This window comes from Pseudoliparis swirei, chromosome 22, assembly GCF_029220125.1.
Source record: "Pseudoliparis swirei isolate HS2019 ecotype Mariana Trench chromosome 22, NWPU_hadal_v1, whole genome shotgun sequence".
NCBI classification, from domain to species: Eukaryota; Metazoa; Chordata; class Actinopteri; order Perciformes; family Liparidae; genus Pseudoliparis; species Pseudoliparis swirei.
The window spans coordinates 3,965,458-3,985,407 of record NC_079409.1 but is presented as its reverse complement, the minus strand read 5'-3'; the positions used below and the strand labels follow the sequence as shown (position 1 = coordinate 3,985,407).

The window sequence follows — 19,950 nt, the reverse complement described above, 5'->3', positions numbered from 1 at the left end:
GAGCCGTCAACCAGCGGGGTAATGGCCTGTGAACGGCCCTCCGGTGGTTTGGATCGGAGAGGCTCTCGGACGGGGGGGTGCCAACTCAAACAGAGAGTCCAGGGGCCAACTCCCCCCCCCCCCCCCCCATCCACCACCCTGCCGTACTTCATGCTGTCCACACGGCTCAGTCACACACACTCAGCCCACTCAGCGGGGTCAGGCCCACTTACAGCTCCCACAAGCAGGCTGAGAGGACTTGAAGGGGCCTTTCTTATCACGTTTTAAGATTTCAAGCAGCATTTTATTTGAATATATTTATCTTCGCAATCGTGTCGATTGTAACTGAAAGCCAAAGCACGAGTAGATATGAAGCTGTTTTATTCTCACAGAGGAGTGATCCGGATAGATGTTATATATATTGCCAGAAGAACTCTCTTTTTTTTATTTATTCGAAACCAAAAATAAGTTTCAAAAGTGAAATATAACTCCCATTGTAATATGCTTTCCCCCTTTTTTAAGTGTGCATTTATTGTGTCATAATTAAATGAGAAAAACGTGTTCAACAGGCAGCTAAACAAACTGAAACACGGATGGGAGATCAGACGAATATTTATTTAAAGAATAACACGATGAACTTAACCCTCCTGTTGCCTTCGGGTCAATTTGACCCGTTCAATGTTTAATGTCGGTGTTCTTTCGGTAGTCAACAAACAAACATAAAGTACCTCACACTTAAACTTGGAAAACAATATTAATTCTAATAATTTTCTGGAGATTTTAATAGCTGGGGTCATATTGACCCCAAGGGTAAAATATGTTAGTAAATATAAAGGTAACAGGAGGGTTAAACATTGAATCGGGTCAAATTGACCCGAAGGCGGCAGGAGGGTTAAACAAACCAAACAAATAACCTGCAGGTGTCTACGTAGCGGCCTGCAGGCCCAGGTGTGGCTCATCAGCTGATGAACAGCCTGAAAGACCAAACACGGGGCAAACAGCACCCAGGCCCCTCGAGGACTTCATAAACCTATGAATGCGTATGAAGTGGAGCGTTCAGTCGGCTTTAGTGAAGTCGTGATTTGCTCTCCATCAATTGCAATATCTCGCTTCTTAAATGGTGAATAAATTCAAAATCAAAAGGTGAGAATCTTGAATCTTACTTAAATATGATTTATTTTGATGTTTACCTCTTCTTCCTTCACGTTCACTTCGTCCCTCCAAACGGTGGAAATCTGCCCGTCGGAGGGAAGTGTCTCCGTGCAGCGAGGAGAGTGCACGAGGGGCGCGCACGAGGGGTGTGCACGAGGGCGGCGGTCACCAAAACCTTCACAACACGCTCCCTCTTTTCCACACTTTGTTTGAAAGCTGCTCGCTCAGGAACCTGGAGACATGATCCACTTGTGATGTGGAGGTTCATTCGGACCTCTCTCTCTCTCCCTCTCTCTCTCCCTCGCTCTCTCTCTCCCTCTCTCTCTCTCTCTGTCTCTCTCTCTCTCTCTCTCTCCCTCTCTCTCCCTCTCTCTCTCTCTCTCTCTCTCTCCCTCCCTCTCTCTCTAGCGCTCTCTCTCTAGCTCTCTCCCTCCCTCTCTCTCTCTCTAGCTCTCTCTCTCTCCCTCTCTCTCTCCCTCTCTCTAGCTCTCTCCCTCCCTCTCTCTCTCCCTCTCTCTCTAGCTCTCTCCCTCCCTCCCTCTCTCTCTAGCTCTCTCCCTCCCTCCCTCTCTCTCTCCCTCCCTCTCTCTCTCCCTCTCTCTCTCACTCTCTCCCTCTCTCATCACACACTCTGCAGACAGAGAGTGAGAGCGCAGTGACCTATAGATCACTGTTGATGTTATCTCGGCCTCCCATGAGGCCTTTCACTTGGTCTCTCCTGCCCCCCCCCCCCCCCCACATCCTGGACCACACCGCACCGACAGAACCAGCAAACCAAGCGGGGAGGGGGCCCGGATACTTCTGTCTGCCCCCCCCCCCCCTACAACCTGCACCGGGCCAGGAACCCGCCGTCACCGTGAAGATTTATGGATTCAGAGATCAGTCCACCTCCACCACCTCCGCCCTGCCACACCGCCCGGAGGAGCTCCTCCTCAAACAATAACATCCACACCCCCCCCCCCTCGGGGACGGAGGACAGCGCAGCAGTGCTGAGCACATCTGTTTGTCTTGAGAGGGGGGGGGGCATGGCAGACATGGAGGATGTCGTAAGGTGCACATCCTCCAGTCCGTGCACGCGTTTTGCATGTGGCCTGAAACAACACATTCCGCCGCCGCCGCACAGTCACCTCTAACCCCGTCCATACGTGTGTGACGCTGCCGGAGACGAGAGGACGCGTGGCTCGCTTCACTGTGTTGCGTTTTCAACCGAACATTAAAAACATCGTAGACGCCGGGTTACCGCGGGCGACACAGGAAACAAATCAGGGATTTCGAAAAGGCGTCACGGGCGTGTCCGGGAACTAGAGGAGCGAAAAATAATCAGCCAGACAAAAGACATCGAAACTTATGGAACGTCAAAGAGACGCAGACAGGAGGGCGGAGATTCTTGTGGCTTCCGGCAGTTTTTTTCTTTTTCTCACACCGACCGACAAAATGCAAACAATACGCTGGAAGGGACGCACAGAGTGTGGAACAACAAGCCGACGGCCTGTCAGATACGTCGAGTGAGCTCAGGAGACCGTGTCCTCACCTCGCACCACGCCCGTCTCTCATGTCGGCGGTGTCACAAAGACTTTATTTTATATTATACATAACGTGTTATTACGTTGTCCCGTTAGTATTGTAAAGTAGTTCTGAAACTGGGCACTTCGCAAATGATGGAAAACAGGCTTCCGGACGCGCGTGAATTAAGTTATCAACATTTAATGGCAGGAAGTGTAAACAAACATTCAAGGCTCACGATCGTGATCTTCTTCGGCTCCTCCCCCTCCTTCCGGCGTCGAGAATACCTGTGGAAGAGACCCGATTTCTCTAATCCACGGAGTTTTATACTCAATGTCCCCGGCCCCGGTCAAAACGTGACTTCCGGTCAAGTCGCTAAACAAGTATTTTCACAATAAGAGTCCCGACTTGTTATTGTCCGCATTAAAGTCACCTTCACAATAAAAGTCCCTGTTATTGTAAGTCACTTCACGGAATTCAACCGGCTTCGTCAATCTATAATACGAACAGTCACTCTCATGCAACACACATTAATTCTTGCCATTTGCATAGAGTAAACATTACACCTATGCGTCATAATACATTAATAACAATATCAATATTCTCCCTAATATTTTCTATTATAATATCTTTCTATATGTATTAATTTAAAACATAAGACCTCTGCAGATGTTATCAAAATAAACTATTACAACCTAACAGTATTTAAACCATCTCTCACTCAACCATCTACCAGGTGACCTCATGTCGGAGCCTGAGGGGTTCAGGGTTCAAGGCCTCAAACTGCGATCCAAGCTGGGTTCAGATGTTGCCCGTTGTCTCGTGAACAGACCCAGCGGAAGTCAGATTTTTTACAAACGTAGTTATTTTGGCATTCTTTATCTATTTATTGCAATTTAAAATCACAAATAAATGGTTTACTCTGGGTTCATACAGCTGTGGCATACCAGCCAACGTGTGATTAGGCCAGATACAATTAAAACAGCTACACCAAGGGTCTCAAATGAATTTTTTTGGTAGAACCAAACTAAATTAATCCCAAATTCTTCCAATGCAGGATTTCTGCCTCGTCCAATCAGATCAAACTACCAAATCTCTCATTAACTAGCAGCTGGCTGCATGTTAACGCTCAAGGTCATCGACAGATTTCGATAACATTGCACTTTTTCGAGCAATTCTCCCGACGTCTCGGAACTATAAGCGTAAGAGCGGCGAGACGCCTGCCAGCGTGACTCTGTTACCTCGCGTATAATCGAGACAGCTGACCGGCTGATTAATGGCCTCCGCCTTCGCCGCCGTGCCTGCATATAGACGCCGTCCCGGGAGCAGAGCTGCTATTAGTGGCGCTGGCGATACGAGGTCAGGATGAACAGCATCAACGGGCCTGTCAACATCACGGCCGCCATGTCCCAAACCCAGAAATCATCTGGTTCAAAAGAGGAATGTTTTGAACATATATATATATATATATGTGTGTATATAGTCTGTCGGCAGCAGACAGAATGTGGGTGAAATTGGAATTTGTTTTCTATTCTCGTCCGTCAGCAGGTTATTAACCCAATGTGTTTAGAGAAGGTGGTCAAACGGTGGTCTAACGTGTCACAGGGGTCATATTATTTCAGCGGTTACGGGGAAATATGCTTTTTAGCAATCTGTCAGCAAACTGAAACCTTCCAGATTCTTCTTTTTTTAAACAAAATTGATCATTTTAAGGAAAGAATACAGCTAACAGCTACAGTGTATCGATTCTGGGTTCTGGGACGTGCACCAAATGAGTTTAAATAAATATGGATATCGAGAGTTTAGATAAACAACCACTTCATTGGAGTCAGTGTGTGCACTAAAGGTCAAAGCTAAAGGTCGAGGAGCCAGAATTCCCTCAATTTGAACCTCGACTCGTGTTCGTGAGCAGATTGAAAACGAAACATAAGCCACGAGCAGGATCCAGTTTATTATTTATTCTTTTGGGGTGAGGGGGAATTATTTATATACTTTATTTATTTAATTTATTTACGTTATTTATTTACTTTATTTAATAATTTTTAGGACTATTTAATTTTTTTCTTTAACTTATTATTTTTGATTTTTGTTCTAATGTGTAATTTACTGTGTTCTCTTGTCTTGGAAAAATATTGGTAAAAAAAATACATATACAGTGGGTACGGAAAGTATTCAGACCCCTTTACATGTTTCACACTGTTTCATTGCAGCCATTTTCTAAAATCAAAAAAGTTCATTTTATTTCTCATTATTGTTCACTCAGCAACACATCTTGACAGAAAAACACAGAAATGTAGAAATATTTGCAAAGAAAAAAGAAAAACTGAAATATCGCATGGTCATAAGTATTCAGACCCTTTGCTCAGTATTGAGTAGAAGCCTGTTCAGCTCGTACAGCCATGTGATATGTCAGTTTTTCCTTTTTAATAAATTTGCACAAATTTCTACATTTCTGTTTTTTTCTGTCAAGATGTGTTGCTGAGTGAACAATAATGAGAAATAAAAATAACTTTTTTGATTTTAGCAAATGGCTGCAATGAAACAAAGAGTGAACATTTTAAAGGGGTCTGAATACTTTCCGTACCCACTGTATCTATATATTCACCCGAAAAAAAAGCAGCAAGCTTCTTCTTTTTAATCTACGCAGTAGGAGGATCATGCGGCGCGCGCGTGTGTGTGTGTGTGTGTGTGTGTGTGTCTGTCCGTCCGTCCGTGGCTAAACTCTCCAGGACCCCCCGTGGTTGCGGCTACTCGCACTTTCCAGAAACACCTTTCATCGCCTGGTTAAGAGGAGCGAGCGAGGAGTCGGCGGGCAGAATAAAAAAAAAGGGGTGGGGAGGAAGTGGTGACACAGCCGAGTGGACGCACGCGTTGCTCGCTCTCTTTGTCGGACCAGTTGGATCCGGCTGGACGTTCGGCGAACAAGAAAACAGCTGGCAGAGTACACCTGAAGCTCATCAGTGTCTCCAAGGGCGCTTTACAAACTGTGGGTCGCATCCATGTAATAAAACAATACATCTGTAGTCGTTGCACACACACAGCTGGAGGATAACTTAAGCGCACCTTTTTCTAGCCGCTACATATTTCTGTCAAAGCAGAATCCTGAATGTCATCCACCCGGGCGCGGCTCGTTGTTATCTCCGGAATCACTGGGGCGTCTGGCGAGAGCGAAGACGTCTGCTCGGTGGAAGATGGCGTCAGCGGCCGGCCCGAAGTACTTTCCGCTTAATTATCTCCGAGCCGTCCTTTTCATGTGGAAATCACGAGGGGGGAAAACTACGAAGGGGGAAAAACGAAAAAAGGGCCATAAAACTGAAAAATGATATTCTAGACGGAGGCTAATAAGGGCCGGTGTGTCCCAGCAGAGGATGTCACTTTTGCAGTTGTGCTGTAATTGTCCCCTTATTACGCAATATGGAGGTTTACAGGAGGAAGAGGAATACAGATGCGGCGTGCGATGAAATATAAAACTCCATAATCAGCGTCACGTGATCATTTCGACACAAATAAACCAAAACACTTTCTAAACCCCGGCATCCCTGCAGCCGTCTCGCTCCTCAGCGCTCCGTCGTAGGAAACCTTCCCATCCCACAACGCCGGAGGATTTGTTGCGGAAGCTCGCGGCGGTCGACCGAGATGACCTCGGCCGACCGGGGTGACGAGCGAGGGCCGCGGTCGGCTTCCGTCACGCGGGGTGGAAAAAGCGCCGCGGGCGCTCGGCACCGGACAAATGATCCGCGACCCCGCAATGTTCCGTCGTGACCGCGCCAGCAGGAGAGGAAATGAAAGGAGAGCTTTCTTCTTTTTCTTCTTCCTTTTTTTTTTTTTTGATGTACAAAATTATTCTGCCGTTCAAAAATAGACGGAGCAGATATGTGATACTGTGAGCGTCACTCCTCTGCAATGTCAGACAATGAGGGCGACGACGGGAACACACACGTTACAGCAGTAACCCTATACACACACACACACACACACACACACACAGGGTTTCCGAAATCATCTTTGTTTACATGATCGTTCGGATATTTAACGATCCGAATCAGATCCTCCCCAGTTTCCTTCATGAAGTTAAGTGATGTTTATTATTATTATTTATATGATAATATGTTAACGCTGGCTTGACACAAACTGGGAGCTGTCCGCTACCTCGTGACTAATGGCGCAGTATAAAGTCTTTATGTTCAGTTGCCGTGGTAACCGGCAAATTGTCAAAACAATGAGAGAGAGAAAAACATTCGCTCTCGTAAAACAAAAAGCGAGGAGCGCAGCACAAGACGAAAAAAGATGAGTGGTGTCAGGTTAAATAAACTACGGGAGTGGCGTTAACTTAATTACTTAAAGTTACGTGAGACCCGAACAGCGCCCTCCTGGGGGAGAGGCCGGTATTTCTAGATCTACTATCTACGCCAAATGCGTCGGTTCGTGATGCCGAGTCACACAGACGACAGAATAAATGAAAGTTATGTGCGAATTATAGAGCATTACGTTGTGAGTATGCAAACACTCATCAGGTGTACTGGACTCACGGGGCTACGTGGACTCGGGTCCAGGTCTGGGTCCCTGAGGTGAAAGCCCCCGTGCGTGCCTGCAAATGGTAATAAACCCCAATTGAAGAGAACATTTATTAATATTTTCATTATTGATGAATGTTGGCGATTATTTTCACATGTTATTTAAATGGATGCTGTGTGTGTGTGAGACCTGTTTTAAGAAAAGGATTACATCTTTCTGAGGAAAAGACTTGCATAACCTGAGGAACAAGACAAGTCACACCTCCAGTGCACTTTAAAAACCGAGCGATCTTCTCAGTCACCTCGAAATCTTGTCGGGCGGTTCTTGGCGAGACGTTTTTATATATTTTTTAAACGCAGCTTCTGTTGAGCCACATTCTGGACTCTCAGCCAAAAGCCATGCGGACGAGGCGGCGGCGGCGGAGGCACGTCGAGCTGCCCGCCGCCGAGCGATCTGGCACGCGCAACCGTGTTGAGCAAAACAAAAACAAAAAAAGAAGATGCCAAGCTCCTCCCGTGTGGAATTCTCCGTATCCGGCGTATCATTTTGAATTTGTGCTCCGACGGTCGCCTTTGGATATATCTCCAGCTTGTTACTGCGAGCGCTCCGGGGTTGAGACCACAGCCCTCTGGAGACTACGGCCTCTCACATCTGCACAGCTCTAAAACCAGCTGCATGTAACTCAAAAATAATTGCTTCCTCCACGAGGTCCAGGACAGCGTGGTGTGTGTGTGTGTGTGTGTGTGTGTGTGTGTGTGTGTGTGTGTGTGCTATCCAGTGTGCTCCTCCCTGCAGGGATGGCAACTAAATCAATATTTTGAGAACCATTTATCATCAGCTGGCTTTGTGGTTGTTGTTTTTTGCCATTATCTGAGTGACACGTGATACATAAAGGATGTAGGACACCATCAGCGATGTCATTTTAAATGTGTGAAAGCGTACAGAAGCTGTTTTTTTAAAACATGGATGAGATGCTTAGTATAGTGAGCCATAATTTCGAAGGAAATAAAGAGTATTCGTACGATGCAGGCTTGGTTTCTACTAACATTTTAATACTTTTCCACCAGGAGAAGTGGTGCACTCTCCAAATATTTAACACCGTGAACCCGAGTTGACCTCAGCAACAGATCCGAGAAGGAGCTTCTAACTTTTTTTTAATTGGGAGTGTTTCTTACGCTGGGATGAGTTTAAAATGAAAGAAATAGAGGGGGGGGGGGGGACACACACGATGTGCAAACCCGTTTCTGTGTCATGTGGAGAAAAAGGCCCAAAACTACAACCAGAATTTTTTTTTTAAACTCCTAACACTCAGAATGTCTTTTGTTCCAGCAGCATTTTGGTTTTTAATGAACACCTTTTATTTATTTGTATTATTTAGCATCTTTCTGGTCGTGTTTTATGGAGCATCTTCTGGTTTAGTTTGTTCCTTTGATGTTTTTCTTGTCTATTTTTTGTCTGTTGGTGGCGAATGAGTTTCCTCACTGGGGGTCAATAAAGTTCTCTCATCTAATCTAATCTCTAAATCCCTACATCCTTCGCTCCGAGTGACTCGTGCCGGTTACCGTGAGCGCAGCGGTGGACCCAGTAGTAACCGAAGTCCACGCCCACGAAGGTGAGCCACCAGGTCCAGGCGGAGTCCCAGGGCAGCTCCAGCAGGCGGTACCGGTCCCACACCAGCAGGTAGGCGGTCAGCTCGCAGCTCCTGGTGAACAGCCTGGCCACAGAGTGCACGCGTTAGCACCATATCTAAAGTCCCCGCTTCACCGGACACCTCGGGGCGTCACGTCCGGGTGGAGAGGGGGGAGACGTAGTCGGCCATTTCCTTAAATCAATCTAGCGAGTAACAAATCGCGATGACATTGGTTGAATCACGTGTGTTGCACCTGCTTCCTGTTGTCTACGTCACATGACCTCATCTTGGACGAGGTCATGGTCCCTTTAAAAATGTAATAATTGTTGGTAAAGTTCCAGCGTGAAATTTGGTGAGGGTGAGAATATCAGGGGAAGCCATTCCATAGACTTTATGAAATATGGATGTAGACTCAGTGACATCTCCCATACGTGTAACTTTATTGCTTCATATGTTAATAGATAACATGTATAAAGATTCACCCTCACACAGCTGACATCAAAGGGGAAATTAGCGCCCAAAACCGTGTTTGTACCAGCGTGTAATGCTGTGATGAGGCCATTTTGAAGAATTGCAGTTTGCTGCCTGAGCCAATCAGAGGCCGAGTAGAGGCGGGGTCACGGCTTTCGTCTGGTTGGTAATATTGCCGCCGAGTTTAACCGTGGAAACCTTTTTTGTCTCGGTACCCAAAAAGAAAAGTGCCCACTTCCACCTCTGCTGACCTTTTGACCTGCTGACCTCGGGCTCAGAGCTGTATTGCGCAACACCAAGAAACATTAGCGTATTTATGTCGACGCGAACATAATATCGTGTTTATTACTTTACGTTTTTACTCAAAACTAACGGAGCACAAGTCGGATGAAGCGGCGTGACGCTCGCACTCACAGAGGGAATCTGGAGATCATGCCACAAGACACGGAGGTGAGTCCGTCCCTGACGGTGACCACGGGGGACCCCTTCTTCAGCCAGCCCACCACCAGCTCCAGCACCATCAGCCCTATGAAGAAAGGAGTGGCCTGCACACACACACACACACACACACAGATAATGATGAGTCAGCGCTTCGAAAACAAGAGCGCTTTTATAGTCCGCTGTTTGGCTTGGCCGACGAGCTCAAAGCCTGCGGCGCTTTCACGGCCCGTGATGTTTGCTTCACTCGACCGCTCTGCCGTAACGGGTCGAAGGTCCGCGGCGCTTTGGGCGATCGCAAACATTTGCAGAGCGCCGTTGGATTGTTTGCTCAATAAAACACACACTGGATTGTCACTGACCGTGTTTACATGCATTCTAATAACTGGCTTAGTCGGACTGAAATCGAATGATCCGTTTCATGTAAACACCTTTGTTCGACTGTGTGCGGTCCGACTACGATCCGATTAACACCCCTGGATAACTCGATCCGATCCGGTTGATAATTCGACTATCGCGGCATGTAACGGTGAATTGGATTAGGAACTGGACTTTGCGTCTTTGCGCATGCTCGAGATCCCGCCGCCCTCCTCCCCCCTCCCTCCCATGTCGTGACCCGGAAGTCGAAAGAGACGATAAGTTGTCACTGCCGGGAGCCTGGCCGGCAGAAAACAAACAAACAACGCCAATAGCGCCATTTGCATTCGCTGTACTGCTATTAACATCATGCATTTCTCGAAATGTTGATGTTGTTGTTGTTGGTTGTTGTTGGTAGTGGTGAAGAGGTCAAGCGGAAATGGCTGTATCACCACGAGTTGTAATGAAAACAGCGCCACCTGTCGTATGGGATATGAGATGCTTTCGGCCAATGATTCGAATTACTCACTGCCGTGTATATTGGGATAACAGCAGATGACCCAAAAGATAGCATAGTCCGACTAAAGCAAGATTCAAATTATACCATCATGTAAACGCACTGAGTGTAACAACAACGACATCCAGATAACCCGTGGTGAGTGACAGCTGCAGAAGTCATTACTTTGGTACTATGAGTACCCGTCTGCATGGGGACACGTCAATTTTGGCCCAAAAGAGGCGGGACTAAGAAGCAGTTTAGCCAATCACTGATTAACTCTTGTGTTGCCTTAGGGTCATTTTGACCCGAATCAATATTACACCCTCCCCCCGCCTTAGGATTAATTTGACCCCATTCAATGTTTAATGTCGGTGTTCTTTCGGTAGTCAACAAACAAACATAAAGTGCCTCACACTTAAACTTGGAAAACAATATTAATTCTAATAATTTTCTGGAGGTTTTAATTGCTGGCGTCAAATTGAACCCAAAGGGTAAAATATGTTAGTAAATATAAAGGTAACAGGAGGGTGAAACATTGAATCAGGTCAAAATGACCCAAAGGCGGGGGGAGGGTGTAATATTGATTCGGGTCAAAATGACCCTAAGGCAACACAAGGGTTAAAGATATAAAAGAGTTACATACAATGTATCCAATCAGCGTCTTAAAATAGATTCAGCTTTGCGCCAAAGTCATCTGGCCCAAAATATATTAATACACTGAATTGTATGAATAAGAAGTCTTTATTATGTCAGTGTTGGAATAAATGTTAAATATTTAACTACAAAGTAATGCAAGGAGAGTCGTAATACAAGAATTCCAAAGCACACAGTATATACCGCGTAAATGAACATGAATAGAACAAATTGAAATTATTTTTTCTAAAACTTTTGGGATTTTTTGAAAATAACTATTTTAAAATTCAATGACTTTTCCAGGTTTTCCATGACCATACGAACCTCGTTTTGAATAAAGGGTTGAAAATGATGTTTTTTTAAATCCGATTAATCGAAAAAATAGTCAACAGATTGATCGAAAAATATTCGTTAATTGCATCCTAATTGAATCAAACTGGGATGTTTTGCTGAAATAAAAAAAATGTTTAATAAAAATCTTGTTTTTTTAAGTTGTAAAAAAGGATGGACTCCATTTAGTAACTGGTTGTGACAGACTGTCAGCGACCGACCCCTCCGCCTCACTCTGCTGGAAACGAGTAACAACCTCTCGATGGGCGCGTCAAACATGGAACAAATTAGCGAGGGACAGGGTGAGCCGACGGGTCACGTTTTCAGCGGCGCGTCAGACCTGCTGGTTAGCTTTCGCTTGAAGGCGCTCGCCGACCGAGTGACTCGTAACCGGGACACATGGGCCCCGCCGAGAGCGAGGAGCGGGGGCCGCGGAGGAGCACATCTGCAGGTTGGGGAGGGAGGAAGTGTGTGTGGGTGTGTGGATGGAAGTGAGAGGGAGTGTGCATGCATGTGTGTGCATAGGCCCCATGTGAATGCCTCCACTTTAACATGCAGGTGTGTGTGTGTGTGTGTGTGTGTGTGTGTGTGTGTGTGTGTGTGTGTGTGTGTGTGTGTGTGTGTGTGCACCACCAGGGACCTGCGATCACACACAACGCTCCCAACATCTGGCAGCAGACTGCAGAGCCGCAGCCAACAAATGGGCTTGCGGTGCAGGCAGACCTCCTCCAGGCCTCCTCCAAGCCTCCTCCAGACCTCCTCCAGGCCTCCTCAAGACCTCCTCCAGGCCTCCTCCAAGCCTCCTCCAGACCTCCTCCAGGCCTCCTCCAGGCCTCCTCCAAGCCTCCTCCAGGCCTCCTCCAGACCTCCTCCAGACCTCCTCCAAGCCTCCTCCAGACCTCCTCCAGACCTCCTCCAAGCCTCCTCCAGACCTCCTCCAGGCCTCCTCCAGACCTCCTCCAGACCTCCTCCAGGCCTCCTCTAGACCTCCTCCAGGCCTCCTCCAGACCTCCTCTAGACCTCCTCCAGGCCTCCTCCAGACCTCCTCCAGACCTCCTCCAGGCCTCCTCCAGACCTCCTCCAGACCTCCTCCAGGCCTCCTCCAGGCCTCCTCTAGACCTCCTCCAGACCTCCTCCAGGCCTCCTCCAGACCTCCTCCAGACCTCCTCCAGGCCTCCTCTAGACCTCCTCCAGGCCTCCTCCAGGCCTCCTTCAGACCTCCTCCAGGCCTCCTCCAGGCCTCCTCTAGACCTCCTCCAGGCCTCCTCTAGACCTCCTCCATGCCTCCTCTAGACCTCCTACAGGCCTCCTACAGGCCTCCTACAGACCTCCTCCAGGCCTCCTCTAGACCTCCTCCAGTCCTCCTACAGGCCTCCTACAGACCTCCTCCAGGCCTCCTCTAGACCTCCTACAGGCCTCCTACAGACCTCCTCCAGGCCTCCTCTAGACCTCCTCCAAGCCTCCTCTAGACCTCCTCCAGGCCTCCTCTAGACCTCCTCCAGACCTCCTCCAAGCCTCCTCCAAGCCTCCTCCAGACCTCCTCCAGGCCTCCTCCAGGCCTCCTCTAGACCTCCTCCAGGCCTCCTCCAGACCTCCTCCAGGCCTCCTCCAGGCCTCCTCCAGGCCTCCTCCAGACCTCCTCCAGGCCTCCTCTAGACCTCCTCCAAGCCTCCTCCAGGCCTCCTACAGGCCTCCTCCAGACCTCCTCCAGAAGCCTCCTACAGGCCTCCTCCAGACCTCCTCCAGGCCTCCTCTAGACCTCCTCCAAGCCTCCTCCAGACCTCCTCCAGGCCTCCTCCAGACCTCCTCCAGGCCTCCTCTAGACCTCCTCCAGACCCACTGAGAGACAGATTATCATTCTGGACGCCGGTAGGAAAAACAACAACCCTGCCTCCTTTTTCTATTCCTCCTCTCGCCTGTCGAGCAGATCTAGTTTGACCTCTGCAGCGTTCTCGACAGCTCGGGCAGAATTATTCAGAGAAGGACGAGGGGAAAAGTCTCGTCTTTGTTTTCAACACCGTCTCCATTTTCTCACTTTTTTTTCTCTTTTCTTTTTTTCTCTGCTCATGTCTATCCCATTTATTTTATGACATTTCTTCTCCATCTTTGTTTTTCCTCTGTTTCAGGGTGAAATAGCTGCTAAATGTGTCAGGAAAAACACAGAAAATGTACATTTTGTGCCTCCTGCTTCTCAAAAGGTAATGTGTTTTATTAATTTTGTTTGGGTTAGATGACTGAAGTAAGGTCTGGGGTTGACACTAGCAGAACATATTATGTCCTACGGCTTAAAATGAATCAGTAAAAACCCTCACAATGTAATATTTTTAAGCTTTTCTGCATCTTTTTTTAAAAATTGACTAGCATGTGGCTAAATGAGACGATTAAACTTCATCACTAGAACACAAGTGTCCTCCCTTTAGCTAAGAAAAGAAATACAAATCATAATTCATCATTAACATTTGTTCGCCACGGAGCAACGATCCCATTCGCCGGTTGTCGTGGGAACCAATGAGACGCCAACTTCCTGATTCGCCGACACGACGACCTCGTCCCTGCAGCGCCTCCAAAAGTCGTGTTTTTGATCGTGCGTGCACTCAAAACGTCTCTTCTTGTCTTTTTATCCTTTTGCAAATAAACTCCCCCCCAAAAAATTATTAATTCACACTTTTGAGGGAGCGTATTTTATACTGCGGCATACTTGCGTCCCGCCCCGCCTTTGTTGTGGCATCTAATAACTGTATTTTCTTTTCTTCTGAGTTTGGGGGACCTGACGTGGATACGAGACATTTGTGGACCAGATGTCTGCATATTACCCCCCAAACAGCCTTATTTTCTTTAAATATATATATATATATATATCCATGTTTTTTTACAAGGTCACGGATGAAGGTCATGGTACGCTTTCATCACTGCGTTTGCGATCGAAATCAGTCCCCAAAAAACACCTCTTCAGTTAGAAGATGGTGGTTTTGTTTGCTTTCTGATTAATCTGGCCCGTCGGGGACCAGAGAGACGAATAATTAGGGAGACAAAACAAACTGTAAACAGTACCGAGTCACACACACACACACACACACACACACACAGACTTTTATCGCCGTCGAGGGCCCGGCAGCAATAACAAAATTAGTTTAATCAGGTTTGGTAGTGGGTTATAAGGCCCCCTCCTGCTGTGGGAGTAATTGTTCGCCTCCCCCTGATGTGCCTCGTAAAAAATATAAAATAAACCCTCACGGCGACCACGTGGCTGCTAAAGCTGCACCAGACGCTCGCCACAACAAACGAGCGACTGAGACGCCGTAAACTGACAGCAAGGAGCAGAAGAAAACCTCAGACTTTATTTTTAAATTGCGCCTGAAGTAGACGTGGGGAAGTTATTCAGTGGCAGTAACATCTGAGGTCTATTGCATGACATCACTCAGTAGGGTTGGGTACCGGAAACCGGTGCCAATGTGGTACCGGTTCCAATACAACCGGTATTACAAGGACCGAAACGCAACGCACATTTCGGTGCTTCTTTCCGGTGCCTGAGCCGATTGAAATTGAAAGAAACTATTGTTGTGAACTTCTCTGGTGATTCCGCCCTGTCAGCCGGTTACGAGCCTCTCATATTTAACTCTGACAGCGGAGGCTGCGCCGTGTGTGACTAGTGAGGCCGTGTGGAGCACACCAGCGTCAGGCTGGGCGACGGGGAGACCGTCACCGGTCCCCCTGAACACGGGGAGACCGATGATGACGAGCAGCCTTAACTCAGATTAGTTCCGTATCGTTGACTGCAAGTCTTGCATTCATAAAAGTAGCCCAAGAAATAATAAATTAGCCATTATAACCATGCTTAAGCTAGCTCGTAGCTACGAGCTACGAGCGTGACAGTCTGTCAGCAGATGTGTTGGTGTCCAGCGGTCCCGGCTGTATACCCGGTGTTACCGGGAATATAATGACGGAGGAATAAAGACCGTGGGGCGTCACTTTGTTTCAGTGTAACTCTCGCTGTCAGAAGCAAAACTTTATTTGTCACGTGTCATCTTCAGTCCCTCTGATTGGTTGTTCTCTTTGCCCATCAACACAGTGACAGGATTAACCCTATAAAGTCTGCACATGACAATACAAATCACATCATATAATGGAGAACATGTATTGTGTATGTTAACAGTCTGATATCCGTTGTGTGTCAGTGCTCCATGATAACGGCTTCTACAGGGAATATGGCCAAAGAGGTTTTTAATGTCCTCATTGTGTTTTTAAAAAAAAGTATCGGTTCAGGCACCGTTTAGCACCGGTATCGTTTTAAAAGTACCGGTTTAGCACCGGTATCGGAAAAAACCCAAACGATACCCATCCCTATCACTCAGACAGGCTCCAGATCACAGGATATACTCGATTTATATCCTGCGATCTGATTTAATCTGCAGCACCACGCATCTGATGAATAAACAATTTATTTAGTCGTAGATTCTTAAAATGAAAACTAATATATTTTTAAAAACAATTAAAAAAACTGAATCCAAATTATATTTAACCCAACACAACGTTTCATACACTTATTTTTATTTAGGTCGTAGACCATAACTTGAATTTTCAGGTTTGAATCTTTCTTCCCAGGAACACATTTTTGGAGATATATGGTTTTCACTGGACTGGAAAGGGGAAGAAAATATAAAAAGTAACTTAAGCTGCCGGATGAAGTAGGAAGTACAATATTTACCTCTAAACAACATGTGGAGCAGAGCTGTAAATAATGTAAGAGCTCCAGGCTGCTTCAGTTAAATTTGTGCTTTACATAACACATGTGCAAAGGTGACAAACAAAAGCAACACTTGTTTACATCTGAGCGGCTGGAACCACCGGATGGGTTTGAACTTTGCTTGAAAAGTCACTAAAAACAAATAAATCAAAGACTAATCTCTGCAGAGTTGAAAATGGTTTTGACCTTTTGATTTGTTTCGTTTTCTTATGTTGGGATACTTGAGGCTTTGAGTGTGTCCTCCCTGCCCTTAATCCCCTAAGTGAGTGACAGTCAAGGTCAAGGTCACCTGAGACACACACACACACACACAAACACACACGCGCGCACGCAGGACTCCTTACGAAAACAACATAACCCACATACCGTTCGAAAGTGCGCGAAACCGTGACCTGAACCCACCTGCAGCACGTACTCAGGCACGTCTTCCAGCCTCTGGTAGGAGGTCTCGTTCGGCGTGATCATGAAGAACAGGGACCGGAACCCCGCGTTCGCCGAACCGGGCTCCACAGCTACAGCCATCTGCGCGCGCAACACCTGGCTGTCACGGGCTGCTGCAGTTGAGTTCCTGTTACCTGCGCAGGTATTTAAACGGCTCCCAAATAGCGGTAGGTGTGTGTGTGGGGGGGGGGGGGGGGAAGGGGCGTGTTCCTGCCTCTGTTTCCTCCTCTCCAACTGAAGTAGGTCAGCAGGAGAGCGGCGGGTCAACCTCCTCGCTTACAGGAAACAGGAGTCCGGGCCAGGTTTTTAAAGCCGCATGGGGGGGGGGGGGGGGGGACATCTTCAGTCAGCGCACTTCAACTGACTTTGTCTCGCGAGAGTGTTGCCCTGTTATGCATGCGTGGTACCAAACTTTGTTTTCATTTTATATATTAGATACGGTAATAAAAGTGTCATAAATCAGCATTTATCACATTGATATTGTGTGTGTGTTATTCCTATACTCACAATTCCATAAAAAACAGATGCTTTTTTTGTTTGCTGGTGTGCACTTTTTTGTTGTTTTTTATGGAAATACTATGACTTATATAACCTTCAGGTTGTCTCTGTGTTACTTTATTTCTTTGCCGGTACATTCTGCTGTAAACAACAGCATAAAGTCACAAGTTAATTGACAAAGATTAGTCCTACAATGATGGCTTTAGTTCATAGAGTTAGCTGTGACGCACACAAGTCACAAGATGTTATCTGAAGCTTTGTGCAGGACATCAGACCAGGACATCGACTCACAGTTGTCACTTTAATGCTGCAAAAAAAAGGAAGAAGGCACGCACAAACACGAGCGTCTGAGAGAAAGCAACTGTTGAAAACTGAAACATCACGTCCTCATGAGGATGGCCTCCGTGCCCGACAGCAAACACATGCTCATGTGCATTGAGTCACTAGGACAGAGACGAATCCAGGACAATGGCTTTGTTCGAAAGAAAGACTTGAACCTGAAAGTTCAAGTTTTGGTCGATGACTTTTGAAAAATTCAAGAATTTATTATAAATAAAAATAAGTGTGTGAAAAGTTGTGTTGGGTTTAAATATAATTTTATTCAGTTTTTAAAATTTGTTTATATATAATATATATTCATTTTCATTTTTCAAGAAAGATTTGAACCTGAAAATTCAAGTTTTCTGTCTACGACTTTTGAAAAATTCAAGAATGTATTCTAAATAAAAAATAAGTGTATGAAAAGTTGTGTTGGGTTAAATATCATTTTTATTCAGTTTTTCAACTTTTTATAAAATATATTTATTTCCATTTTTCAGTAGCTGATTTTATATTTTGGCGTTGGGCGTGGTTTCAACTCCAGGGGCGTAGCATCATGAGTGTAACAGAGAAGGCTGAGGACCTGCCTCAACTACGTTGCCTTCAGAATTATGACTCAATACATATATAGACACGCCAGATTCACAGGATTGGAAGTAAACTAAATTGACTGTTACTGACGAAATTATGTTAATGAGTATGAATGAGAAAACGTTATAAAAGTGATAAACTATGCCAGGTGAAACCACGCCCCCCTCCCCCACACCATATCCGGGCCAAAAGTCTGAAACTGAGAGAAATCTGATTTAAAACTGTAAAAATAATAAATTGAAAGTTGAAAATATTAAATCTAAATATATATATATATATATATGTATATAAAAAAGCAGGACTGAACAAAAATTATATTTAACCCAACAAAACTTTTCATACACTTTATTTCGAATACATTCGAAGACCAAAACTTACATTTTCAGTTCCAAATCTTTTTTTTAAACGAACAAAACTAAGAAAGTTTTTCTTCAATGTCTTTAAGCTTTTCCGTTTTCTATCGCCAACATGTGCACGCGTATTCCCGATGTAAAGTTGTAAAAGGGTCGAGAGCACGATCCTGGAGTTTCCTTTCCCCCCAATTAACCGTGAACTTCATGTTGGTGAACACAAATAATAAAGTTCAGTGTGGAGTTTTGACGTCACTGTTACTCTTTGTTCAGGATGTTGAACATTGATAAAGGTAAAATTGTGATTGCTGATATTTGGCTTTAACATACTGGAAGCCCCTCCCACCGCCTTCTCATCTGGTCGTCCTCAGCCAATCGGTGTCAGGTCGCTTCAGAGGGCTTCTATCTATCTATCTTCAGAGGGTGTCCTGGTCAACGTATCCTCATGCAGCTGTTAGATCTTACAACAAAAGGTTATCATTGTTTCTGCGTTTTCAAGTCCAATAACTTTTCAACTTTTCACTCGTTACATGTATACAGTTGAAAATAAACTTCCGTCTTTACAGGAAACAACTCGATTCATAAATGATCGTAAACTTCTTAGTTCGGTTTAGGAAATGATCGGGAAAAAAACTTGATTAGGTTGAGGAAAAGATCGAAAAACTTCTTTGTTCAGTTTAGGAAAAGATCGGAAATAACTTAATAAGGTTTGGGAAAAGATTAGAAAATTCTTATAGATTTAGAAAATGATCGTGAAATAACTTAATTAGGTTTAGCAAATGATCGGGAGAACAACTTGATCAGGTTCAGGAAAAGATCGTAAACTTCTTATTTAGGTTTAGGAAATGATCGTGAAATAACTTAATTAGGTTTAGGAAAAGATCGTAAAATGCTCAGTAATGTGTAGGAAAAGATAGGAAAGTTCTTATATGTTTAGGAAATGATCATGAAATAACTGAAGTAGGTTTAGGAAAAGATTGTCAAATACTTAGTAAGGTACAGGAAAAGATAGTAAACTTCTTATAGGTTTAGGAAATGATCGTGAAATAACTTTATTAGGTTTTGGAAAAGATCGTAAAATACTGAGTAAAAGATAGCACACTTCTTATAGGTTTAGAAAATGATTGGGGAAAAACTTGATTAGGTTGAGGAAAAGATCATAAAACTTCTTAGTTCGGTTTAGGAAAAGATTGTAAACTTCTTACATAGGTTTAGAAAATTATCGTGTAATAGCTTAATTAGGTTTAGAAAAAGATAAAACTTCTTAGTTCAGTTTAGGAAAAAATCGTAAACTTTTTATAGGTTTAGATAATGATTGTAAAACTTCTTAATTTGCTTTAGTAAAATATCGTTAACTTCTTATATAGGTCAACAATAAGTTATCCTTTAACTCAGGGAACAAACAACAGTCTCCTGAGTGAACTATACGGACATTACTTTAACCTAATCAGATCCAGTAAAGATATGAAGCCGGTCACGCAGCCGAATATCTTCTCTTATC

At 45.3% G+C, this 19,950-nt stretch overlaps 1 protein-coding gene across 2 annotated transcripts in view; it reads right to left on the bottom strand.

Moving 5' to 3' along the window:
- agmo (alkylglycerol monooxygenase) overlaps nucleotides 1-16,840 on the bottom strand; it is a 49,180-nt gene extending 32,340 nt beyond the window's left edge. Inside the window, exons 1-3 of one of the 2 annotated variants that reach the window (XM_056443835.1) lie at nucleotides 16,654-16,840; nucleotides 9,665-9,795; nucleotides 8,712-8,863 (exon numbers count right to left, since the gene is read on the bottom strand). In XM_056443835.1, the coding sequence (XP_056299810.1) occupies nucleotides 8,712-8,863; nucleotides 9,665-9,795; nucleotides 16,654-16,773 (403 nt within the window). In that variant the 5' untranslated portion in view covers nucleotides 16,774-16,840. Of the gene's footprint in view, nucleotides 1-8,711; nucleotides 8,864-9,664; nucleotides 9,796-10,119; nucleotides 10,347-16,653 lie in introns of those variants that run through there. The other variant, XM_056443836.1, reaches the window with a different exon arrangement.
- Nucleotides 16,841-19,950: the final 3,110 nt, after the last annotated feature.